At 37.6% G+C, this 27,468-nt stretch overlaps 1 protein-coding gene across 1 annotated transcript in view; it reads right to left on the minus strand.

Annotated features, from left to right (window-relative positions):
- TBC1D9 (TBC1 domain family member 9) overlaps window positions 1-27,468 on the minus strand; it is a 51,744-nt gene that overhangs the window by 15,073 nt on the left and 9,203 nt on the right. Inside the window, exons 2-12 of the mRNA XM_082052030.1 lie at window positions 20,925-21,035; window positions 14,076-14,194; window positions 12,199-12,427; window positions 11,020-11,281; window positions 9,651-9,858; window positions 6,635-6,841; window positions 4,793-4,963; window positions 4,190-4,340; window positions 2,471-2,685; window positions 1,624-1,741; window positions 373-658 (exon numbers count right to left, since the gene is read on the minus strand). Of these exons, the coding sequence (XP_081908156.1) occupies window positions 373-658; window positions 1,624-1,741; window positions 2,471-2,685; window positions 4,190-4,340; window positions 4,793-4,963; window positions 6,635-6,841; window positions 9,651-9,858; window positions 11,020-11,281; window positions 12,199-12,427; window positions 14,076-14,194; window positions 20,925-21,035 (2,077 nt within the window). The remainder of the gene's footprint in view (window positions 1-372; window positions 659-1,623; window positions 1,742-2,470; window positions 2,686-4,189; window positions 4,341-4,792; window positions 4,964-6,634; window positions 6,842-9,650; window positions 9,859-11,019; window positions 11,282-12,198; window positions 12,428-14,075; window positions 14,195-20,924; window positions 21,036-27,468) is intronic.

A 27,468-nucleotide genomic window follows, 5' to 3' on the forward strand; every position in this document is an offset into this window, starting at 1 on the left:
CCATTCTCAAAACAATTTCCCTTGAGACCAATGCTTTTTCTTAACAGCATTTAAAAGGCAGCAGGCAAAAGGTGAAATAAAACCTCCCATGTTATCAACTAAAATATTAAACCAAAATAAGTTTCTATAACCAGATTTGGGAAGCTTATTTAAGTGTCATGAAAGAAGAATTTATATATTTTTGTTCATTTAATATTACTTTAAGATAATATGAGAGTACTTTATATGGGTGAAAACAGACCGTAAGTATGTAAAAGATTTACATATATTGTACTGGTTTAAATTAAGTATTTTAACATAGTAGAACATAAATCAGGAAAGGAAGCAAAAAGAAAAATAAAATGAAGAAGCTTTATTTTCTGTAATAAATACCTTCCCAAGACTGTCATGGCTTCTCCATCATCTTTACAGTTAAGCAGCTTGTCTACATTAGCATCGAGGACAGCAAGTGCTAATTGAAATATCACCTTGATTCCTTCACAGAAGAAACAATCCACAACCACCACTGCACTTTCAAATGGCATTACACTGAGGAAAAGAGTGAGGAACCAGGACAGGGAAATGGTGGATATTACACCCAAGTCCTGCATGCAGTCATAAAGCTGTGGAACATAGTCACGTGCCAACTCTTCAAAGACACCCTGGTCCACCAATGCTCCTGTTGAAAATAAATAAGTGGGATGTTCATTAATTTGGGAGCAACCGACCACATCACCATATAGGGGAGAAAAACATACATATCCCTTATATATAATACAAAACCTAAGAATATTCCACATGATGTTTACCAACGTTTTCTCACTTTTAGATAAATTGCAGATTCTATTCCACTACTGAGCTGTACATACAAATTGAACTGTAATAAGGGTTGTAGGCTTTTTTTGTTTGTTTTATTTATATGCTTCATAAAGGCTAACAAAGGGTCCATTTGGTCTAGCACCTACAGAAGCTACATGATGGCCTAGTACTTACCATTATTAACACAATAATACTTCTCATCATCAGCTATTGGAGGAGGCCAGGGTGACTGTAGGTTTGGATTTATTTTAAGAGACCCTTGTGTTACACATATCCATACTATAACACCAGTGTTTTAAGCCGACCAGGAAGAAAAAATTTCTAAGGCTAAATGAGTCCCTCAGGTATTTGTGAGCTAATGTAAAGAGTTCCCATGACAAACTGAAGAGCTATTCACTTCCATATACACAAGGAAACAGTCATCTGACAACAATAGCTTTCTGATATTGTCGCTCTTTCAAATTAGAGGTGAAGAGGTACAAAGACTTCTACTGCAAATTGCCAAAGCTCCTGTTTCCAGGATCTGGAAACCTGGAAAACTGGATCACCTCAAATTCAAATTTTAGCCTTTCAGCTATTTTCTATGCACTTTGGTTAAGCCCACTTTAGAATGTCACTTAATCCTAAGTGAAAAAACATTAACTGCCACAGTATCCGTTTAGAGAATTGCTTCTATGCTCTACAGCAAGTTGTCTTGCCACAAGCATTCACAGTTGTATACAAGCCACACATACATCTACACATATGCCTGTTTCAAGACAAATAATACCAATTATTTCAGTTAATTATTTTACCGTCATTTTAGAAAATTTCCCCATAACATACCAACAACTCTTGTGTTGTAGTAGTCAGGTAGCATACGTTCACACAGAGCCACCAGCAGCCAGAAAGCTTCCTCCTCTTTTGCATAAAGGAGGAGTACTGAAGTGACAATATTCATAGCCTAAAATAAACAGAAATATAAATTGCTATACCCGCTTGTTCAATATGTAGCACAGTTATTGGGCAGATAAGTGCCTACTATAGTTAAGAAGTTAGATAAACCTCCCCCAGAAACTGAAGCGACCTGAATCACAGGCATAAGAACTCCAAAACCAGATACCAGTGTTAACTCTACTTGTACATGGTTGTGATGCACAGTGACAAGATGTCTTCTAGGGTGCTTTTTTTGTTTGTTTTCAGTTTTGTTTTGGATAATTGAATGGCACCACTGGAAAAAAGTAAAGGAGGTGTTGGAGGGTTATTACAACTAATATATTGAATAGTAGATAAAAAATGAAGGCTGAACAATTAAATTTTTCTGTTTAAAAGGGAAGAATCTTTCTTGAGGGTTCACCTGTCAATTTCTGTTGATGCACTTCAGGACAGGTCTGTCATCACAATCTGTCCCGTCTCTATATGTATGGGCAGAAAATATGTTTACAGAAAACTATGCACGTCTCAGCATACACTGCTAATACTTCTGTTAGAGCAGGTCCTTATGTCAAATCCCTCTGACTTCAGCATTCATTACTGTAATTCTGCAGCATCGAGGCTTCACCTCACAGTGTTATACATGTATCCGTGTACTTTACATGGCCAAATACTCAAGTGTACATAGCTGAAAAAATAGGAATATAAGGAAAGAACTGGAATTCCAGAAACTGAAAGAGTAACAGGGTATTTCAATTACCTGACAATATCCTATATTTGGATTTCTAAAAGCATAAGCTGTCAAGACTCTCCTTAGAGCAGCAATACCCATCTCGTTCTGGAACGCAGGGTGTTCCGGCAGGGAGCGGTGCAGATCCCTCTCTATCTCTTCTGTAGCAAGGTTATACTTCCCCATCGATTTCTCCACTAGGTCCTCATAATAGCCAGGATGAGTGGCCATTTCATTAATGGCTCCTGGGAGTGGGAGAACAGTATTAAAACCAGAAGAAAAAAGCAAGGCTTAGCAGATACAGTTTCCCAACATGAAGATCATCTACTACTTTCCTCTTGAATGTCACCAACAAAAACGTTGAAAGCAAATAAAAAAAAAAGGATAATTCTTAGGTGATTGAGGCGTCACCCTTTCTTGTCTTCTCTTCCAGATGCATTTTATGAGGTTTAAAAACAAACAAACGAAAAAGAGACGACAAAGCCTGTCTTTCTTTCAGCCAGGATGAAACAGGAGGCGCAAAGAACAAACTAGCTGTGCTGTCACATGGTATCATGAGCTCTTTCTGCAACTGGCTGTGGGTTTGATTATCCTAAATAACTCAAAACATGCCTCTGAGAAAGCTACTTGCCCTGAGGAAAGAGTAGATTATGCCTGGTTGCAGAAAGTACGATAGCCAAAAGGAAGAGACAGGAACTCCTGAGCTCTGCTCCTGCTTCTGAAATGACTCTTGCCATCTAGGGCAGGGCACTTAGCCGCTCCTAGGGGTATTACTGCATGCTCACAGGGTTGCTGTGAGTTTTCGCTGCTGACTCTAAAACTTCCCCGGAAATGAAAATCTCTAATTATATATACACCATGAAAATTGTTCCAAATTAGCTATTAATCATACACAGGACAGATTTGTGCATTCCTGTATATATTTTCTGAAAACATTTGTTTAATGCCCAGCAGCAAAGAGATGATGTACAAGATTAAGCACTATTAGGGAAGAAACAGAAAACAAACCAGAAAGGTTATCATATTAAGACCCTGGTGTGCTCATATCCTAAATGGCATGGGTAGCCATGGCAACTATCTCAGGAAGGGGCAGAGCTAGACAAGGCATACAATAAGTGAAAAATTATGAAGAAAGCCAGAGGTAGGGACTGATTTCCATATAACTAGTAATAAAACAAATAAAATTCTTCAGCTTTGAAAAAAAAGGCCCAAGTGGACAGAGATCTAAAGAGTACTTGATGGCACAGAAGATGGGTAGAAATATTTTCTCACCATTTTTCAAATACTGGAGGCACCTAATAAACGATATAGTAGCTTGCTTTTATTATTAAAAAAAAAAAATCTACAGGGGTTCCATGCAACATGCATAAACTTTGGAATTCTTTTCAACAACTCACTGTGAAGACCAAAAAATTAACTGGATTCAGAAACGATTAAACAAATGGGAAGTAGGCCTGCTGGTGGTTGTTGAACATTTAGAAGCCCCTAGACTGCTGGCTTCTGGTAACAGAGTGCGCATTCTGCTTTTTTACATTATTGCCTAATTACGTGAGCCTGTTTGAGAAAGGGTATTTACTGGTCTAAATAGAACTCTTGTCTAAACAAGTCTGGCACCTACCAACAATCACAGCCTTACTGGCTCCAAATATTTTTGGATGCTTATTATCTGCACCTTTAAACATCTTTGAAATCCTTTCTTCCCTCATGTTTTTGTTTATATCCCACAGTCATGTTCAAATGAATACCTACCTGAAAACAGTAGCCAAAGTTCCCCTCTCATGCCTTCTGGAATGCCCTTCAGCACAAGGTCTCTGGTTTTCTCTGTACGATACATACAGACTCCTTGGCCATATTCAGCAAAGTGAATCTTCCAGGCCTGTTCCTTCAAAAACTCCTTAGCCTAAAAGCAAAGAAAGGCAGGCATAGAGATGCAGCTTCTCTTTCTAACACTCTGCCCCACTGAAATACTAAGTGCTAAAAAGCCTGTAATATTCTAACTTTGCAAAGGAGTAGGAAATAACTTGGCTATAGTTCAATTATCTCCTTAATGGGCTGCCTCCTCCCATTTCTTAGCTTCTATCCCAGTGGACCTTGCTGTTAAAAGAATATAATTGAAACAGTTGTACTTAAGAGCAGGCATACAACCTCTCAGATTTACATCCAACTTTGCTTTTTAATGTAGTGAAGTTGTATTGACAAAAAGCATGTTGAACACTTTATTTCTGTGAAAAATAATGCCTCTTAACTCTCTGTGGCAGGACAAAACTCTTCTGGGTCAGAAACATGTATTTTAAAGAAAACATTATTTAAGAGCTTTTTCAGTCAGGTACAGCACCCCAAGGTGTATTTTACCAGCTTGGGGTTGAATTCCTCAGGTGACCTCCGCCGATACATTGTCATTAAAGCTTGAGTTGCTGTTGGAATGCCATTGTCATTGAGATTGAACTGCCGCTCTCCCTCCGACTCAGAGCTGAGGCTTTTATGAGGGCTGGCAGAAATTATACTACTTGATCTTGTAAACACCTGTGGAAAGCAGTCACAAGCAATACAGACATGGGGCTGAGTCAGAGTCTTGACTTTTTACTTCATTTTATTTCAAAATTTATACAAGCTAACAGCTGACACAAACTGAGCAAATTAAATCACCCAGGTACATTCACAAAGTGAGTATGTGACAGCAGAAATTAAATCAATATAGAATAATGAAACTGTTTCCACTTTTTCACTCCCCTGCCCAAGAAAAGTAATCAATGCTATAATTAGAAGTGCTAAGGTAGTGTTAACTTTAAACAGCCCTGGGCAATTAAACCAGCTCACTTGGTCTCCTGTTAACATCCTTGACTTTCCAGAATGTATGATTTCTATATGACATATATTTACATGTGTGCGTGTACAGATACACACCACCCTTGTTTATATATCTAGATATGTTTATACAGACCTACAGAAAATAAATTCTTTTGTTCTACAGAAAATTCAACAGTCAGATTGTGATTTGGAAGAAAAATGTTTTGAAGAAAAAGGATTTTCTGACTTCTCAAACAGCTTCGAAAATTTATCACAGTAAGATCTCATACAGCAATTCACACCAAATCCTGAAACTGAAATTAGTAGTCACACATGTCTACATTTGTAGTCATATTACCATACGTAAAAATAATGCTTACAATTATTAATTTGTTCTTATCATTCAGTAGGTAGAATAAGTATATCCATTTAGGGCAAAAGGCAAGACTAAGTTTCAGCATTATACCTTTATGCATATGTGCTCTGGCATACAACTACAAAAACATACTGATTATACATCAACCATCAAAGTAAAAAACCTGACTTTTAAGATTTACATGTCAAACAGGGTAGGGCTACTCAGCACAATACTAAACTATGGCTTAGACCTGGAATGTGAGATCTGCCTACATAAAACCAAAATTACACACCACAAAAGCCTTTTCGACTTTGAGATCTGAACTGCTAAACTGATCTGATGAGGTTGTGATATGAAGCACCTAAATTTCACACATAAAACCTAGGAATTCAGCAGAAGCCTTGATATTCAAGGTGCTGGAGAACACTTTATCTAATCATATCTTTTAAGAACCATTTACTTTGTGTAGGTAAATAGGAAGGCAGTCAGAATAGGGCTATTTGATGTCTAGGGCAGGAGAATTTTTTGTTGGTTCAAATGTTCCAAAGTTCACTAGCAGAGCGCATGCAAACTTGCTCAGCTCAGACGTCTTTTCTGAAGAATCAAAGGATCAGATTTAGCAGTTAGTCTTGAATAAAAAGTGTTTCATATTAACTAATAATTTCTTCACATTATTAAAATTCCACAATTATATTTTGACTTGGACAAGTCATAGATATTAAACAGTACTATTCAATTAACCAGTTAGGTAACTATGACACTTTCCAACAAGATACACTGTAATTTCAGCATGTGGCAGCATGAGTTAAGAATAGCTCTTCCACACCAGTGGTGTTTTCTCTTAGGTCTAACATGAAAAAAAAAAAATCCTAAGCACAACATTTAACTATTCAGCTTAAGAAAGCTAAAGAAATTAACACAAAAGAGGTAACATTTCTGTGTACAAAGGTTTAGCTTTACAAAAACTAAAAGGTTTTTCCTGGCTTCCCTCTTACCCCACCAGTTAAAATCCCCTTCTTTGAGTAAACCTTTCACATTCCTCCACATACCTCATCATCTGAGCTGATATAGCTTCCAGAAATATTTTTTTCCAGGTATATTCTTGAAGTGGTTTGTTGCAGAAAGTCCGAGATCCTCTGTACAAGAAAGTCTCTATCTTTCAAGTTGGCAAAGAGGAATGTCATTCTGTTTTTCGTGCTGATGGATAATGGGCTAGGCAACACACTGGAGCTGTCTGCCTTTTCCACTATTGTCACCTGGGGAGAAAGAGTAGCTACAGCTTAATATCTTTAATTACTGAAGTTGCTTGGCCTAAGAAACCATCCTAGTACAATAAACCCCTGTCCTTCTTCCCTTATACTGAATCACCATGAACATCCCTCTGATGGAAACCAGGATTTGGATACACAGACAAAGTCTGAAAGATTATTTTGGTACACTCCCTCAAACATCTGGCTTCATTACACTCTCCAGCTAAACTCCTTTGCGCTGCTTAGTTTATTTTCCTCAAGCTTTATTTTAGAAGAATCAGTACAATAAAACTACTTCTGTGGGATGCAGATCTATGGGCTTTTTTGCAAGACGTCTGAATCCTACCTCCTGTTCCCCAACACCAGCATGGGCTCAATCAGAGACTTTTCCTTATTTTTTATTGCCAATATATCAGAATAAACCTTTTTTTTTTTTTTTATAACACTCTTGTTCTACTATATTGCCAATATATTGCCAATATATCAGAATAAACCTTTTTTTTTTTTTTAAATAACACTCTTGTTCTACTATATTATAGCCACATACTAACAACTGTTATTGCCATTTTATTTTCACAGTACACAGAAAGCTGCAACCAAGGGAAACTAACCCCATGGCTTTCCTTACACAGGTAAACACCTGATCCTGTGACATGGAGATTTGTTTGGACTTCGATAGTGAAACAGTCACTCACCTAACTGAACTCCAACCTGTAAGCAGTACTCACACCACAGTCTACTGAGTACAGGGCACTGGTTCCCTGAGCTTTTGCTCAAGCATGTTAACGTAAAGAAATCTCAGGTGTAAGTCATACACTGTGGATTAATTACATAATATAACATCCACGTGTTCTAAGCACCACCAATTATTAGCCTGGAAAACAAATCAACTAATCAATTAACTTTGTGCAGTGCACACATTGAACAAAACGCAAAGCATAATTGCACGTACTTTTAACCACTGCTTTTATGACTTCAAACAATTTTCTAGGTAATGAAAACAGTCTTACTGCCTCCAGAATAGAAAAAGACACTTTCTTTTTTTAAATAGAGAACAATGCTAAGATACTAGTGGTACAACATTAATATTTCTCTAGCTAAATGTGTAAGAGAACCATTTTTCAAACATTTTCTTCAAAGATATATTTAAACACTGCAATGTACAACTCAGGTGCTAAATCACTTCTCTATGCTTCCAACTTCCTTTTATTTTTCTGTTAACTACAAATCTATTAGCTCTTCATTAACTGTAAGGAGCTTCACTAACAGCATACTCAAATTAGCTAAAAAGTGTTTTCATGTTATTTTTCTGTACCACTTAAAAACTGTGTGAGTGTAACCAGCACAAAAGAAAGACACAACAGAAAGGCACAAAAGTTCTAGTGGTATAGGACAGACATTACAGCAAGCATGCTCTGCCACAATAAGAACCAATATACACTGATTTCCTATGCAGGCAGAGGCACACACATATCTGAAGTGCCAATCTTGGAGACTGCACCTACTGGGTGCAGTGACCAGCACAGTCAGCCACTGAAAATCATCTTTTCTGATCACCGTTTCTGAATCAATGCTTTGTTATTGCCTCTCTGTCAGAACATCTCCAGGATATCACAGAATACTGGAATCAGGTTAGGCTGTGAGCCAAATCTTTAATTAAACAGAAAGCTTCCCTTTAATTATTAAGAGTATTGATCAGTCATTCTGAGGGCTGGTGCTACATAGCATGTTACTGTTCTCCTCTCCTCTTCTCCTTGCTGGTGCCAAGACTTTACCTGTTCACACAAAATTACTTATTCCTTCAACTATTTCTTTCTTTTAAAGCTTTAGAGCTGCTTTGAATCCCATGCTGCTGCAGCTGTGGTTATCAAAAGCAGCTGCTGAATTTGCATCCAGGAAAAGAGGTCCTCTTAAAGCAGACTCTGTTCTCCTCCACCACTACACCTGGAGGACTGTTGTTCTCTTGGAGTTCCAGACAAACAGTGCAACCACAATTGAATACCTCTTCTCAAATAGCCAAAGTCATTGCAACACACCATGGAAAAGCTGTACTTCAAGGTTTCCAAACACACACTATTTGCTTTTACTCTTAAAGATTGGTGGGGTAAAATAGTGCCTTGAAATGGTTCTTCAGACAAGGCAAACTGGTTACATCAGCTTTGCTACTGTTTCCAAGACTTTACACATTTTTCCATCAACCCACAAATCGAGTCAATCGTAAAAAAACCTCCACAACATAATTTTTTCATTACATCAAACTTAAATTCTTTTTACTGAGCATCTGCTTTAAGCAACCAGCATTAAAAAGGGAACCACACAAACTTGTAAAATGTTGACAAATATATTCCATATACAGAATTAAATGACTGCAAGTCTGTGTGAGGAGACAATTAAAATCTTTATGGCTATGAATCTGTTTATCTCTGACAAAAGCAAACCTTATCTGACAGATTCTTTAATAGAAGTTCCACTCATCAATCTAGGAAGTTTTACTGTCTGTCTCTCCCTGTGAGGCACAAAAAATGTACCATGGGGCTGTAAATTAGAATATAAATCATGGAAGAGGAAGGACTCACAAAGGTTGTAAAGAATGACAAGGAAAACTATTTTTTTGTAGTAGTAGGAACTTAGAACTATAATACATAGTCATTAAATATTACTTAGAACACATCAGAATATAGTATGATCACAAGAGATTAAATGGACAAAAAGAGGTTTTTTTCGATAATGAAAAAACCTTAAAAGCTAGGATGCAATTTCCAATAGGATATTGCTTTATTATTTGCCCTACCAATTTACATGTACAAGTATTTACCTCTCGAAGAGGGATAATAAGGCTGCACAAGTTCTCTTCTTTACTAGTAAAGCAAATGTAGTTTGTAGAAACAAACATCTGACCCAAAATATGCATTTTGTTGAATGGAGTCCACAGAGTACAGTCTGTGTGCCCATCTAATTTCTCATCCTTGGGCAGTCGGAACAACGCACGGTATCTCTCACTCTTTGCTCTGGCATCGAGATCCCTAAAGGAAAGAAAAAAAGAGTAACCCACAGATAGATGTTTCTTGTTTTAAGAAATATGTAATAAACTTCAAGATACATGTTATACAAATCATTGCAGGTTACCTGCAACATACAACTCAGTTAAGTACTGAGTGTACAGCGAAACAGTGGAAATATTTTGCATATAGGGGATGAATAGTCTTAGCCTGTAAGATTCTAAAACTACAAGAAAAAAAACAAAACTCTGCTACAAATGACTTTGATACATTGTCCCCTCTGAGAAGTCAGGACCAGATTGGATGATCTTTTCACATTCAGCCCTACTTTCTAAAATATCCAGAGAGTCCATTTATTATTAAATAACATATGAGCTCATAAGATAATAGACCAAAAATGCTTTTTTTAATGCTTATTTATTAACATGATGGAATTCTTACAACCTAGAGTTTGTTAATAATTTCAAGACTTAGCCTTGATAACACATTCAGTGCAAAATGCTGAATAGTTAGAAAGACAAACATAAATGATATAATGTATGCCAGATGTCACTAAGTAATGCAAAATAGAAACAAGCACTGGCTACAACTCTGTATGGTTAATTAACATCACATATAAAATAATGAAAAAATAAACACGAAACTATCAAATTGCAGTACAATATTTATACAAGAAGCATAAATATCTTCCAGACTACTTTTCATCCCTTAGAATTTTATGTCATTTTTTAATCTCTGCTACCTAAAATAAGTTCTAGACAGAATTCATCATCTAGAGTAATTTTTCAATTCCAGTTATAGGACCAAGTATGAATGTTAGGCAAATTTCTTAACACTGAAATTGCTTTATTACATTTCCCTGGTAACGTAAAAGGGCCTTACAACAGATACCTAACACAGCCAGTGTCAAGAGATACGTTAAAGAGCTTCTGAACAAAAGAGAACTTGACTCAAATATGTTTCTTATGTTTTTGCAAAATGTTCATATTCACGTTTTCCCTTTCGTGTTTCAAAAGGAGACCATGTAATTATATCCAAATAATTATTCACATTTTGCCACTGCTGCAATCAATCATTCCTTTTGGAGTAGCACTAAATGGCAGCAACATTAGAAAACTTTTAGACAAAATGCTGCAAGTAGAAAGGCTGAGGAGAAACAAATGACTGAGAGCCAGTGCTACCTACCGTTTCAGTGCAGATACTTTTTTTGGGGATTTCTTTTTCAGTTTGGGTAATGACCTGTCTTGTTCAAATCCTTCATTATCCAAAAGCTGCCGCATAGCTATATTGGCAAGCTGTTCCATTAGTTTAAATGTCTCACTGATATTAAGGAATACTGAGAAGAAATGTTCACTTGACCTTGTGCTCACTTTGATCATGTCAGGAAAGAGCAGTGTAGCATTCTTCTCAAGTTGAGTGATATCAACCCAGCGAATAACTAACTTTGCTGAACAGAAACAAACAGAAAAAAAAAGATTCAGTACAAAAAAAATTAGCACATTCAAAAGCATTTATCTTCCTCTTCCTATAAAATGTATTCAGCAGAAAATTTACTGAATCTTGAAAAGTTGGGAGGGTAGCATAAATAAACCAAACTTGTACAAACAAATTATGATCACCTGACAAACAAGCAGATAAAAGAGTTTAAATATGATTTATTTCTGTACAGAACATTACATGTAAGTGTTACAAAGCTAGGTAGGCTAACATAATTTATCACTGTCACAGCACTTGCTCAAGAGTCTGATGTCCCCTTTTTCTGTGGAAGCAAAGAAAGAGACTGAACACATCAGACATGCTTTAATTGTTTTTATACATTAAAAAGTTTTCTTCCAATACTGCTACAGGTATTATCCTTAAAACACAGACTAAATCTACATTTATTAAAAAAAAAAAAAAAAAAATCCAGTCATTCACTAGCGTATGTCTACACAGCTAAACAGAAAGACCGGGAAATGATCCATTGCCCATAACCAGCTACTGCAGATGGAATTACATTCACACTGCTTAGAATTAACTCCCATTAGAGCAAACTGGTTGCATCCACACTATGTAGGTCTTGATCCTGCATCTCATCCAAGACTGGTGTGATCGCATTCCTATTCCATTTTGGACACAGTCCCTGCAGTGAACCATGCCTCTAAATGACACCCAGGTACTGTTTTACAGAGAACTACTTTGAGAAATACAAAACAAACAAGGGAGTGAGTGCACAGTTAAGAAGCATGATAATTGCTCCCTGCTCCTCTTCCCTTGAGCAGTGTTTCGCACCCCCAGCAGTTCAGCAGGTGAAGAGTAATAAACTACAGAAGATTTCTTAACAATTCTGAGATGCACAGACCACCATTCCACTGTAAAACATACCTTCCCTGCCCATGAGGAAAGAATAAAAGCAAAGGTGATTAATGCTGAGATACACCCAGCCCTGACGGGGAACCTTCCCCTTCCAGTAACTGCAGGAGTAATAGTTCACTAATTTCTCTTCTTCCGGCATCCCAAAGAGCTTATGAAACTTCACTATGGCTTCCTTAAATTTTTCTGTATCATCATCCTCCTTGATGCCATTGATTTTGTTGTATTCAGCGATGATGCCCTAGTAGGGAGTGAAAGAAGTAGACAGCATGTTAGTTGCCATGGGGTATCAGATCCTCACCACCATTGCTGCCTGGGCCAGAGGCTACGACAGTTACTGCAATGACAAGAAACTATTTTGCTTATCCCTTATTCTTCTGCTCATTCTTTTACTTTTACAGTCATTTATTTTATTCAAGGCTGTCTTTCTGATGACCTTGCTCCCTATCATGCCTATGTCAATAGTAACCAAACACCAACCACTTGCCAGTACCCTGTTTTAAAATTAACCAGCCTATCTCAAATACTCCTAGCAACTATGTAAAGCATCTATTACTTGCAAAATTTTCTACTTCCACATGCTCCCTGAAGAGACAGGGATAGGATTTCACCAGAAAATTTTATTCTAATAAAAAGGGAAAAAGTCAGAGGAAAAAAGGATTTGTTATTTATTAAGGAAAATATCAAACAACTTTTATGACCCCTCCTAGTGGACCTTGAGCAGAACAGAAGAGCAAGAGCAAAAGAATATTTTCTATTAGATCAACTGGCAGTATGGAAAAATCATTCATTCTTTTAGGTGCAGAAGACCTTCATGAAATTTGAAGTGGCAACAGTCTGGTGAAAAGCTGCTTTTTGATACCTCAAAGACTACAGTTGCCTCTGTTCTACACTGAAGTTCTGGTCCACTCACTTATTTTCATGGTCTCTTTCACAAATCTTCTCTATTCCCTTCTATTTTCAAGTTATAAAAAGGAGAGTTACTTCTTGCCTTCAAATTGCTCCATTTACATGGAAAGCAGAGTATAAAACAGCAAACCATCATTCACATTTAATATATGTCTAAGTCTAAAAACTAACAATTTCCTTAAAGGATTATATTTCACAAGATAGATGTCTTCTCACAGAGTGTTTCCATGATAATCTATAGCCCTCATATCTGATCCACTAGTAAAACACAAACAGCTAGGGGATTCCTAAGACACTCAACTTACTACATGAAATATGAAGAGGAATGAGACAAAGCCAATGTTTAGAATACACATCAAGTACAGTCATTTTGGTTACAATCAATCTTTTATCAAAGTATTTATTTTCAGATCATTCTTTGTGTGAATAAAGTACTTTTTACCAATGTAGCTACTATCTCTCCTATAAGGAGAAAAAAAAATTCTGGTAAAACAAACAAACCAATCAACAAACAAGCAAAACCCAAACCCAACCAACTAGCAACCTCTAACACCCACACGAAGTGTAAACACCAACACTACGGGATTTAAGCACTCAAAAGAGCGTAAGGAGACATTATACAACGAGCACATGAAAAAAAAAATAAAATCAAAAAAATCAAAATTTTGCACTAAAACAGCAGCTAGAAAGAAAACTTTCAAAGTTTAAGAAAAGCAACAGTGCAACTAATTTTAGAACATATAATATTTGAAGCTGTACCTATATATACATTTATATTTTAACCATACTGCTGTAGTTATGTCTGCCAATCCCAGTTTCCCTAACTTTAACACACATGTTGCTGCTTAGAATCTGGTTTCCTCTCAAAAAGGTGAAGCAGCCTGAGAACTACTAGGTGAAATTTGTCTAGCATTCACATCACTTTTTCTTCCACAGTCATATTTATCATTAAGAACGTTTATAACAATATACTTAACTACCTGTATTTTTCCTCTGACAAATGTATTTATGTCATTCTCATTTTCAAAGATTGAAAGAGTTTGCAACAAATTCTGTTCAAGCCATTCCCAGTGTTCAGTGATCTCCTTCCTTGAGCAACCTGTATATAAAAAAAGACCCCCAAAAGTCACAAAACAAATAATTCACCAATGTCAATGTCCTCTTAATGATAAAAGACTCTAACAAAATTCACCAGTAACTGGAGATGCAAATATTTCACCAGATATTGTGTCCCTGGAAATTCCATATTTTTTTCCCATTGTCTATAATTTCATAATAAATAGGTAGCAATCTAAGTAGCACAAGCTACTTGTGTCAGTATAATGACCAAAACCCCCTTACATTTAGAATTCTAACCACAATAATAATACTGAGCTGCCCAATGTCACATTAAAGAGTTAGCAAAGGTATTACCTGCATCTGTTAGGAACTGACAAAAAACCCCAACAGTTGTATATTCTACCATTGGTACATAATTCTTCGTCAAATATAAATTATGAAACAGTGATAAAATTGCAAAAGTTGAAAAGGATAATTTTCCTGACAAGTCTATTACAATGCCTCTCCATCAAAAGAACGATGCTGAAAGACTCGAAGAAAGTTGTATCTTTTTTTTGAGGGGGGCAGGGTTGTCAGAGGTGGTTTACTTTTAATGATGAAAGAATAAACAAAATTTCAGTGACCCAGGTTTGCTTAGGAGACCAAAAGGAGCCAAGTGAGGTATCTTTGATACTGAGGAATCAGAATACATGTAGTCTGTAAAGCAGCAGAGAACCAGGATGAAAAATCTTCTTGTATGAACTGGAGTTTATATATGCATTTTTTTGTTTCTATTTTAATTGAGATGGATTGTAATAAATGTCATTTTCATTTTAATGCCCTGTTCTCAATATCTTGCAGAATAAAGTTGTTGGCACTCTTCAGGGCCTCTGTGCCCATCCTGGAAGAAGAAAAAATCCAAGCACTCCCAAAAACTGTTCCTGCCCAAAATTATTTTGAGGGAATTATGTCAAAACTGTGACTTTTAGTTAAATATTTTCCAAAAACAAACACTGCATTTTCACATAGGAACATCTGTACCTGAAACCTGATTAGAAGTATCTCAATCCAGGTAGGAAATAGCATCAATAGTAAGTAATCTTTTGGTTCAAATCACAGATTTAGTTAATTTTACTCAGAACTAGCTAGTAAATGTATCTACCTGCAAATGCATACAGAACCCAACAAAGCAAAGCTGCTCATGTGAAGCAGCCATTAGAAAAGAGGTTAAATTACAACAAGCTGTTGCTAATAAGGTCTTCAGCTTCACTATAGGCACAAACTGTGCCTGCATGTAAGCGCTTCCACGGTTTGTAGAAGAACTCAATGCAACCATCTGGAATACATACCAAACAATTGCTTTCCTTGTTGTTCAGCAACAAATGATGGGGAAAAAATATTCTTTCTACACAATACAATGAGAGCTTTACAGAACCCCAATGAAAGCAACAGAATGCAACATTCTGTGCGACTTCCAGGGGAATTTCACAATTCTGTTTGTGTGGATATATAAATCATGTTGCAGAATAGCCTGCATACATAACCAATAGTTGAGAACCACAAGTGATCACCACTGCTATTTCTCCTTAAAACTACTGGATGCAACCAGACCTTCCTGGAACTCAGGAGGTGGTCTGAAGACCAATTTATTTCTTCTTGTTTTTTACACTGTTGTAAAAAGCAACGATGAAATATGCGAGCTATGTATATAAAACTACACTGTCATCAGAACAATGGCTCAACTCTTGAAGAGCAGTGACAAGCAGTGCAGACAAACTATAATAATGAACTATTTCTTAAAGCTATTTCTTGCTTGTGGTTCATAATTTATTTTTAATCGTTTGTCATGAAACAGCTTTGGTTGATTATCATCAATCTGGAACATCCCATCTCATTGTTTCCATTGCTTTGTGTCTCCACTGTCTCACTGTTTCCTCTCCCAGACAGTCTCATCTACAGAAGAGCATGTAATCAGGCCAAAACCCACACCCCAGTTCTCATCAGTTTATCATCACAGTCTAGATTTTTCACTTTGCTTTGTTCACTCAAAATTAAGAAACATGTTTGCAGAGATGTTTTAAACTACAGGTCTATTTTAACTCTGCTACTAGCAAGTCTTTGACTACCTTAGTGTATTAGAAGCATTTACCATTTTGCCACTATTGGCCTTTTAGGTAAATTAAGCAATATAACTCCCAGGGAAGGGAAAGAACATTTAACAGTGAAACCATTCCATTTTGGAACACAGAGCTCTCAAGACTAGTAGGAAATAAAAGGAAAAATAGCTACAATGCATACAGTAGGCTGCTAATCACTCCTTCTCCTCCTCTAAATGGTGTGCTCCATAGCCAAAATGGTGTGATGCTGGCCAGCAACCCTGGTAGACTGAGCTATTCTCAATCTTCGGGGAGGAAACTGATCAACGTATTAAACAGACATCGGAGAACTAAGGGCATTCTAGACCAGAAGAGCTGGAGGAAGGATGCATGGTGATGGAGAGAGGATGAGAAGGGGCAATCGCCTGGCAGGTTGGGATGGAGTAACAGCATAAGTGACATGAGATCTTCTGGGTGTCAGGTTAGGTTTCTAGCATCTGGTTTGGTTTGTCTAAGGTAAGAGCCGAAAGTACAGAGGAAATGCGAGAGAGTTCAGGACTGAGAAGAAAATTTACAAATCATACAAATATGCTTTCAAACACACTCAGAAGTATAACATCAGCATTACTTCAGTCAGTGACTGAGGAATAGGAGGAATGACTTATCAGACAGCTGATGAGGCTGTCATGTCTGGTCTTCTCTCCCAAGTAGATACCCACCCAGGGTGCTTATTAGTCAACCTGAACTGCTGCCCTTAACAGAATGCACTGCAGGAGACACTGTAACACTTAAGGGAACCTAAAATTGCTCTTACCAGTAAGGGCAGTTTCAGGAGTGAAGTGGCAAAACCCTCAATTTGTGCAGAGAGCGGGAAGAAAATAGTTACAGTTGGTAAACTCAACAGCACTCTAACTAAAACTTGTAGCTTTGTCAACCAAAGCACATGGGCTTTTCTGAAAACACAGAAAAGTGTGCTTTTTTCACAGCATCTAATAAGATTTCAAGATTGCTGCTTTAAAATAATCCATAATTTATTCTTTTCCCATGTGAAATACACATTTAGAAACTTCTATGGAAATACATATAACTAGTGCTAGCACAAAAAAAATTACAGCAATGATTCTATATCTGAAAAACACACATAGTAAGACTAACTGATTTTATAGGTGAGGAAGGATCTAAAAAAAGTTGTTCATTTCCAGACAAAGTTTACATTTACCATTGTTTTTCCCCCCTAAATTAAGCACTCGCAGATTGGGGGCAACACTGACATGGGACACAGAAAGGTTATTAAAATATGCAAGGCTGATAACATACATCATTTTGGATTTCTAGACCATTACAAAATTAACACACTTAAAACTGTTTTTGAAAAGTTACCAGTAACATCTTTTCAGTATAGTTCAATAGACATAACTATAACCTGTGACGCATTCAGCACAACACTGCACTGGAGAAAAGTGCTGTTAACAAGCCTCCTTAACCGAGCTAAAAAGCCTCAAATCTACCAGCTAACATTCTCATACAGCCTAAGTCAGTAGAGTTAATACCTATGAAACTTCACATTCAAAATGAATTATAACAAATCTGGGGTCTAAACATAACTTAAATAGTCATTTTAGAGCAAACAAAACACCCTGGATTATTTTTTTACCCTTGAATAGTCTTGTACAGAACAAGACCAAATGTCAAGCAGCATGAATGAACCAGGGAACAATCACATTTGTTCCAGTCATTCTGTGTAGCTACTTTCTGAAGATGGAGATTATTGCTTTATGGAAGGCAGAGGAGAATATGGCAAATTTCTGTAAAAATAAGGAGATTACAAGTACCAAATAACCAGCGACCCACCCCTAGGGAACATGGATGGACAGCTGCATAATGCAGGACAAATCAACTTGCATAGCTAAATGCAGCAAAAGCCCTTAGGAACCTGTATAATGGTACCAACACTTGATCAGTTCAGAAGGAATTGCTTTAGTTGCAAGTTCATCAAATAGCCACAGTGCAGAGCCTGAGGCAACAATGGGCTGCTCAGCTTCAGGGTTGCGTAGATAAATAATTTGTTCCCTGTAAGATTTTAGCTCCCTGGAAGAGCCACCCTATCCCCCCCAGGAGACAAGACTAAGCCAGCACAGTCTTATAATTTAACAAAAGTAACTAAGCCAATCAACCAGCTAGATATTAGAAGACTAAAAATTAAAGAAACACTCCTCAAAATGGAAACACAGATACATACATTAACTACCTTGTTAGCTATTTTGGTCAGGGTTAACTGATAATTGAAGAGTATGTTCACTGAAGCTAACTTAAATGTAACAGAATACTGTAATTCTACATAAAACCTGCAAATTGGTCAAACTGAAAACTGGTCAGATAAGAGGAGCAAAATCGTCACAGTTCAGCAGCAGCACAAATTCCTACATGTATGGTACATCTGCTTCTTCTGGGGCCATAACTCATCTGTCTTCAATTCTGTGCCCCTGGTTATCTGAGAACACAGGTTGTAGGCATAAAATTATAGGAACTATCTATAGATGTAATGTAAGAAACCTGCCAATGCATTTAAAAAAAAAGTCATATGGCCTATTTCCAAAGTCTTAAAAATTCATGACTGAATGTGTGTCTTTGAAGAAATAATATTTTGACGAGAGTTTTGTGATACATTATTTTCTTTGGAAAGCTATCTGGAAACAACAAGAAAAATCTGTGCCCTCAGTTGCTCCCTTTCAAGTTGATGTGAGAGAGGTCCTTACTAATTGCTACACACTGACATTTGGGTGAAGAGGGGATTGCATGTGCATTTGCAACTACTTCTGTGCATAAATAGTGTAAATAATCACACTGGCAAGTACTTTTACCCATCTTTTTCATTATTTGAGATCCACAGAAAGCTGACATGCAAGGTCTCATTACTTACGGTCACAGCAGAGTAGCTGACAGTACCCAGCAAGCAGTTAAATGAAGATTTGCAAATGATCTTCATAATATTGACAATTTCATTAACATCTGTTTTTACTATTAGCTGTTACTTAATGCTATTATGTTACATGAATTCTAAAATGTTCAGGGAATTGGTACTAACAGTAAGAGAGGGAAAACAAGCTGTTTAAAGTGATGCCTTCTTTCAGGTGTAATACCGATAAAAGTGGCAAGAAATACTTGTGCTAAGATGAGCTATTCAAAAAACTTTTTGTTGGATACAGACTTTGACACAGCTCTGGTATCACCTTTTTCAGACACACAAATCATATGCTCATAAGAACAGAGCCTGCTTTGAACTGCTAAAATTACTTAAATGTGTAGCAAAAGTTTATCCATTCCTTCTCCTCTTCATTTCCCAAGACAGAGGATTTGTCTGGAAGAAAACTCATCCAAATAATCTAAATGTCAAATTTCATTGGGAGAATGGGCACAGATGAGGAGGCACTGTTACACCAGAAGAAGTCTACAGCTTCATTAACCAGTATTTTTGAATAACAGGCAGCACTGGGGGTGCTGGAAGTTACCAGCCTATTAAAGAGATGACAGGCATGTGTGCACTTCTCATTTGTCCTCTTTCTCAATTTTCTTTCAAATGAGCAGAGATCTGGCTGCTGTCTAAAACAGTGTTTAAAACTTTAGAGCTAGAGGTGTTGTATTGAAAAGTTTCCATTTTCTAAGACTGAAAAGCAATACTATCAAACTGGAGATCTGATCTTACAAGCTTGGCCAACCAAAGCTAAATGACAGGGACCTTCTGTACTCAGCTTCAGACCCTATTTTCAGAGCTGGCAAACAGAACCAGAAATTAACTACATACTGCTTTATGCTACTTGCAATAGGTACCTGACCACAGAAACAAGCATTTCGTATTTACAGGATCTGATGCATGCAAAAAATCCTACTCCATGTACCAAAATATCAGCTTCATTGATTTTACCAACTATTATAATAATGACAGGAGAAACAGTGTTACAGATAGATCTGACAAAGTCTGACACTTAAAAACTCTTAAGAGTTGTTGCATCTACGTAAGAACATAACTTTTGTACATTACGTAGCTAACATCTCGCTGACTTTAAGCACATCATATTTAGAAAGATAACACACTGTCTGAAATAAATGTCTAGGAGATGGGAATCCCTGGGATCTTGATGGTATTTATCCTGAAGGAGACTGAGCTTGCTATCCAAGAAATGCCATACAGATATTCAGTACTCAGGTGAGAGCTGGGGTTGCACTATCTTCCTGGTTTCCATTTCAAGGGAAGCCGGGTGTCCAGTCTGAGTAACTTGGGGGCTATAATCCAGGTGCTCCCGCTCATCACCCTGCAATACTGCATTTCAGAAGTGCTGCAGCAACGAGCCACGGGCATGAAAAAGAACATGCAAGGAGGAGGGATGGATACTAGGTGGGCTGGGAACATATTTGGGAGACAAAAGGTAGGCACTAACAGTGGCTTCTGCCCCCGCTCCATGGCCATTTCTGGTTTTACTCAGTCATTGTGCATAATATATACACACAGTGTGGCATTCAAGGTCTTAAATACCAGCAGCTCTGGAGCTTCTTAAATTAACCACTAGGGCAGGTTTTTGTCCTGATCCATTTATTTGTCCTGAAATGACTTTGCTTAGCAGGCAGGATGGTCTATTAGTTATGTGGCACAGTACCCAGGAAGAATAAAAATCCACATGTCAGTATGTTTGTTCTTACCACAGGCAATAGTCCAATAGACCAAGGAGTCTGGTGCTTGGTAAAGGATTCGATACGGTGCCACTCTGGCACTGGAGTCCAACACGACATCAAGCGTACCCACAAGGAGACCTATGGAACAGGAAATTCTGATGAATACAGAGAGATGGATCATGTGAGATCTCACAGGAGGGGGCTTCACAGCCTTCCCCTCCCACAGCAAAATGCAGACCTATGCATTTATCTCTACACTTTGCCACATGTTGTAAAGACGGAAAGTGATTCAAGGGAAAAAAATCTTCAGTTTCAATGAGACTTAAACTTTTAAACATACATTGATTTTAGTATAAAGGCAGAGAAACTGAAGCAAAGCAGGAGGTAGCTGTTTTATAAAACCAGATTTAAAAGTCATTCACTTCTTTCCTGTGTTTCATATACTTTTGGAGCCCTGGGGAAAAACAAACAAATAAGCCACCACAACACCAACAAAAAGCCCCAGACAGTACTCAAAACTCAAATGTCAGCTTGGAGAAACTGAGACTTCCAGCAAAAATAACTATGCTACTTAATGGTCTGATTCTTTTGGGCAGAAAGGATCAAAATGCCTAAGTCAAGCTGGTTTTCAGCTCAAAGGATACAAATGAAAGACAAAGCCATACTGTTTTCTTAAAGTAGCTTTGAAAATTCTTTGCTACTGAGGGGGCCCATCAACAGTTGCATAAGAAATGCTACCACTAATTCCTAACTACATTTTCACAAATTCTAGATTGTACTTTAATAAGAAATTACACACAAATGTCTAACCTCCCCAAATCCTTTCCCATAAAATACCCTAACTAATTTAAAAATACATAAAATTTTTCTTCTTTTTCACCTCTACAAAGAATTTTCATCTCCCCTGCACAGATGTAGGTATAAGTTCTCACACTGAAGTTCTCAGCAAATGCACATATTGAAAACAGATGGATGAACTTCCAAGGATTTTTTTTTTCCTGCAAATACTTATTAGGTTGGAAATGGGGGTTTTTAAACAGCTGTAATAAGTTGTACACACCAAAAAACTATACTAGAACACTCCTGTTAAAATCTTCTTCTCATATCAAGTGGTTGTTTCCATCTTTTACCATCACAGTTTTATTAGTTCCCCATTCTGCATTGTCATAACCAGTACAGAAGACTGCTTCTCTTGTTCTTCTTCTTTCGGATTTGTTATGCATCATAAAGATACAAAAGTACTACACATTTTCCATCTTATTAGATCCCTTAAATCTGAAGTGAAACTGATATTTGGAAATACCCCACCTATCAGTGTTTTTGTATTCCCCATTCCATGTTTTTTATTTTTATTTTGCTTTATACAGATCTTCAAAGGCCAGAATAAATGTAATCTCCTCCTGCCCCATGCATCAATATCCACCACTTTTTAATTCAAGAATTCTGAAATACACAACATGATGTCATTCTTTAGCAAGCAGTGTTAGAGAGATGTCTGCCGATTGTAGGATATGAACACAAAACATTAAAATAAAATACCCCAAAGTTCATTAGTGTAACTAGCTTTAGTTGTTCCTATTGCCATCTTAATTTTGATTGCATTTGGATTACTTGTGTACACTGACAAGCTGCCTCTGCTAAGTCCTCCCAGACACACCTTGACTCTTTAAACTTTTTTTTCTGTTACATATACTCTCCATTCTAACTTTACAAAAGAAACATGGCCCTAGTCCAGAAAGCACATGTGTGCACATCTCACTTCAACCATGGGCAAAGATCCTCAAATGTTTCAAGCTACCACTGAGCTCAAGAGCACTGCTCAGCTGGAGTGCAGACCAAGCCAGACACTACACCGTGTTAATCATCCAGGCTTGCTGCAAACATGTAGCAGCACTTATGCCAAAGATGCTTCATGCTTTGCAGCTTCACATGTCTACTGACAGTTCTAAACAAGCAATAGGCATGATGTAATATCTAAATAAAGTTGTATGCTGGCCAAATGTAATCTTCTCTAAGGTACAAATACACTGTTAAGTCCCTGTAACCTTTAAAAATAAGCTCGTTTCTTTCCGCCTCCTATATTTGCAAATCTGTTCGTGGGCAGGTGGTCCTACCAACCAATTCTGCCACTAGTTCCAGAAGGGTGCTGTGGCTCTAAAAACTGGGATATCCAGCTAAGGTCAGAGAGCTACAGCAAACCTTCTGACCTGTGCAGTAACGTAAAGTGAAGAGGAGCCTCCCATCCTCCCTCCTTTTCCCTCAGATAATGGAAACAGGAGGAGAGGAACATCCCCGTGCCACACCAAACAGAAACAATGTAAGACAGAGCAGTGTATTCCAGAAAAACTATTATTAAAAAAAAAAAAAAAAAAAAAAGAGAGAGAAAAAAAAGGAGGAAAAAAAAGACTGGCCTGAACTGAAGCAACAGATGGGAGGTAGGAAAAGAAAGAATACTTTCCAGTGATGCAGTAAGTAGGATTTGCCCAGTGCCTTTACAGCAATGAAAACAGGTTGTAGAAATATCCCTGCAGTGAGATTAAAGAAAATTTGCAGAACACGAGAAGGCCCCATCGAAAGTCAAAGCCTAGCTTACTGAATTAATTGCAACAGTCAGATCATCAGTAAAATTTTACTTATAACATGAAATAGCTCTTCTGATAAATTATTTTGAAATATCACGTATCATTTATGTGTTCTTATACACATTAAAGCCAACTAACATTCACTCTTGCAATCATGCAGGTACCCCTGATTGCTGTCCTTCAGGAATGGTTCCATCTTGCATTGTAGGCCACTGGTGTGTTGATTTTGTGGTTTTTATTCATGTGTGTGTTTGTTTTAATAGAGATAGGTGATGCAACTAGAATGCAATCACAGCAGTTCAAACCGATAATCTCTCAGAGGAATTTCTACATGAAGCAATCATAATGTAATAATAAAAAATTAACAAATTATTTTAATACTGTTCATTAATTCTTCATACAGCAAGTACCTTTTGAGACATTATAAATAAATAAGGAACTGAAAGTTTCTATAGAAACAGAACAGGCAACAAAGAATCATTTTCCTTAGATTAGACTGGTCCTTGGGCAACAGCCAGTGAATTATGCAGGCATCAAAGCATGTGGCTATACTGACTGCATTATTCCATCAGGTTTCTGACTACATAGTGAAATAAGAGAAGGAATTCCCAATGTAAGAATACTAAATCTGCAAGTCCTTGCTCAAGCAAGCAGTTTTCATGGGCAAAGGTTTAAACTACATGTTAGAGTTTGTGGGATTAGCACCTGGCTAATGGATGACGGCCTTGATCCTGAAAGCATTCAAGCACAAGTAACCTTGTGTGGAGGAACAGTCCCATCAGACACACACACCGAATGTCTAGAGCAACCATATCTAGATATGAGCGCAGGAGGGGAAAAGGCAGGAATAATGCCTTCATTTTGTTTGATAGAACTTTTTGAATACAGTCAGCTTTCTCTTTTGCAAACTTGTATTCTAAAGCAAGGTCCAGAAAATCATTCAATATTTTATTTGTTTTCTGTAAAATATATGTATTAGCGGGAAAAGAAAAGCAGTGAAATGTAATATTGGAAACCAGGGAATTCAAAGCCACAACTGGCTAGGGGCTCTGGGCAATTGCTCTTATGTCATGTTACTGGAAGCACATACAATGCACTAGAGGGTATTACTGGCAAGTGGTTCGGTTACCTGAAGCAATTTATGCTGAAGGAAGAAATCATACTAAATTTTACTTATCTGACCACTGTGCCTCACTTCAGTCATAAACTGGAGGGGGAACCTATAACCATTGTATAAAGTATAAAGATTAGTAGTCTGCATTCATGTATTAAATCTTGATGTACCATACTTGTATCCATACACTAGCAACAATTTTTCAATTACTTGTGTTTGGGTTTTTTTTTGTTGGTTGGTTGGTTTGGTTTAGTTGTTGTTTTTGTCTGTTTGTTTTCTCTCCTAGAAGAGATTATTACCACATGAAGCCTGACATCCTGCACAACACAGATCCCCTTTAAGTCAAATTATGTCTGACCAAAGGATATTTTTCAGAAAGTTACGTCATCTTGAACTGAAAACTGAGCCAATTGATTCAGCCAGCTAAGACTCTTCTCCAAGCACCATTGCACACTCTGCTCTTTGGGGACCAGCATTCCAGATGGTCAAAGGGCAACTAATCTGGTGAAGGGTCTGGAGAACAAGTCGTGGAGTGGCTGAGAGAACTGGGGCTGTTTAGCCTGGACAAAAGGAGGCTGAGGGGAGACCTTATCGCTGTCTACAACTACCTGAAAGGAGGTTGTAGCATGGAGGGTATTGGTCTCTTCTCCCAAGTAGCAAGTGATAGGACAAAAGGAAGTGGCCTAAAGTTGCACCAGGGGAGGTTTAGATTGGATACTAGGAAAAATTTATTCACAGAAAGGGTTGTTGGGCATTGGAAAAGGCTGCCCAGGGAAGTGGTAGAGTCACCATCCCTGGAGGGTTTTAAAAGATGCGTAGATGAGGTTCTTCAGAACATGGTTTAGAAGTAGACTTGACAGTGCTAGGTTAACAGTTGGACTCTGTCATCTTAAAGGTCTTTTCCAAACGAAACAATTCTATGATTCTCTTGCTTGCAGTCCAGATTGATTACAAATTGCCCACTAACAGTAACAAAATCAAGGGATGACCTGCAGTAGAATCAACTTGGTACATTGTAAATTACCACAACTGAAAATACCCACATTTTAGAGTATTTGGACTCAAATACCTGTAACAAGTTACCATGTTTTCAGCTGTTTGGTTATATGTGGCATAGACCTTTGCTTCAGGTATATTTTTCCGTCTTTCTTTCTTTTAAAATATACCTAGTGATTTTTTTTTTTAACCTTTCGTAAGAATTTGCAAGTTTCTTTGCAAAACACCAGTTATGAGAATTTTTAAAGGAAAAGCAAGTTTGTGCAACTTACGCACGAACAATCCTTTTTATCACAAAAAGATTTTCTTACAGACAAAGAGCAACCTTCTTTCACAAAAAGTCATGCTTTGATTTAAATAAAACACACACAAAGATCGAGTAGTCTTTATCACCTTTCTACAGTCCCTCTGCCTGCGATCTTATGACTATGTGAGCCTGCAGTGTTTTACCTGCTAAAATACACAGTGTTCTCAAAGTAAATTGGATTACATAGTCAAGAATGAAGACCTGGATTATATGTTACCTCTAACGCACCTTATTAAAACATGAAAAACAATTTATTTACTTTTTATGAATGATAACAAATAATGTCACTTCGGACTTTAAAGATTACCAGAAGCCATGGCTTTGTTGCACAGCAAACACCAACTAAAACCTCAGGACAGTGTCCCACTCAGCTTTAACCAAGCAGTCCTCAGACTCGAGGTGCTTTCAGCCCACACCAGTGACCTGGGATACATCCATCCTCCACTGTCACATGCAGCCTGCATCAAACCTTGCTCGGAGCTGGGAGGAGGTCACTGTTGTGTCTGGCACTGCCACCCAGGGATGCCCTCCCCTCCTCCATTTTGCCAGAGGACAGGCATGTGTTACCACCTTGCCCCTGGGAGCCCAGCCTTGCCCTGCCACATCCTCACACCTCTACACTAATGTAATCAGCAGCCTGACAGCTTCTCAAGACACCTATTTTTAAGAGATTTTTATCTTAAAAATGCGTAAACAAACAGCACACATTTCTTTTTAGCACAGGGAGCAAATACAGAAGTTTAACCTCCAAAAGAGCTAAGAGCAGGTCAGGCTGTGACTCTTGGAGTCATGCTCACGAGCTATCACTCAAATAGTCCCACGGATGTCAGCAGCCTATTTGTGCATGAGCTCAACACCGCAACTAGGAAAACTTGTAGTGTCACGTGTGTCATTAGTAAGAAGTTTTCAAAACAGGCATTGTGACATTCCAACACCAAATGAAACACAAACTGCTTAAATGGTTCCCAATATTTAAAGTGTGCTGACGGCCGCCTGCTCTTTCCACTAAAGTTAGATGGACACATGATGAGGTCTGGTCATAAACCTGAAACATCCAAGGGACCTATTTGGATTGTAGACATCAGCTGATTTCTGAAAAAGCCTTGATCAATAGAGTCAACTTAAGTTATATTTGCACTCTGAGCGTTCAGTTTTATATTGATTTCATGGACAATGAACAACTCTTCCTAACGTTTAAGTGTTACTTCCTGGACTCATAACAATACATAGCTAAAATGTACAGTGCAAGCAACTGTTTTTCCTAGTAACGATAATGAATAATTACTCATCCATTCTTTCTCAAGGCAGTCCACGTGTTTATGTGATTAGCGCTCTCATTTGCCATTACAGGATGAGGTCATCCAACTACTTGTCTGCCAAACTCAACCTAGAGCAACAACTTGAACTCCATAGGTAATATTACACACAAACCCTTCTAAAAGGGTGGGTTAATTTTATTTGATTTAATTTCATGGGCGAGGCTAAATGAATAGTAAATATTATAGACCACTCAAAAATAATGACAGTGTTACACTTATCATTCTGATAACAGTATCCACAAAAGTATGAAAA

Source organism: Streptopelia decaocto (genome assembly GCF_964273445.1).
Source record: "Streptopelia decaocto genome assembly, chromosome: 4".
Classification (NCBI taxonomy): Eukaryota; Metazoa; Chordata; class Aves; order Columbiformes; family Columbidae; genus Streptopelia; species Streptopelia decaocto.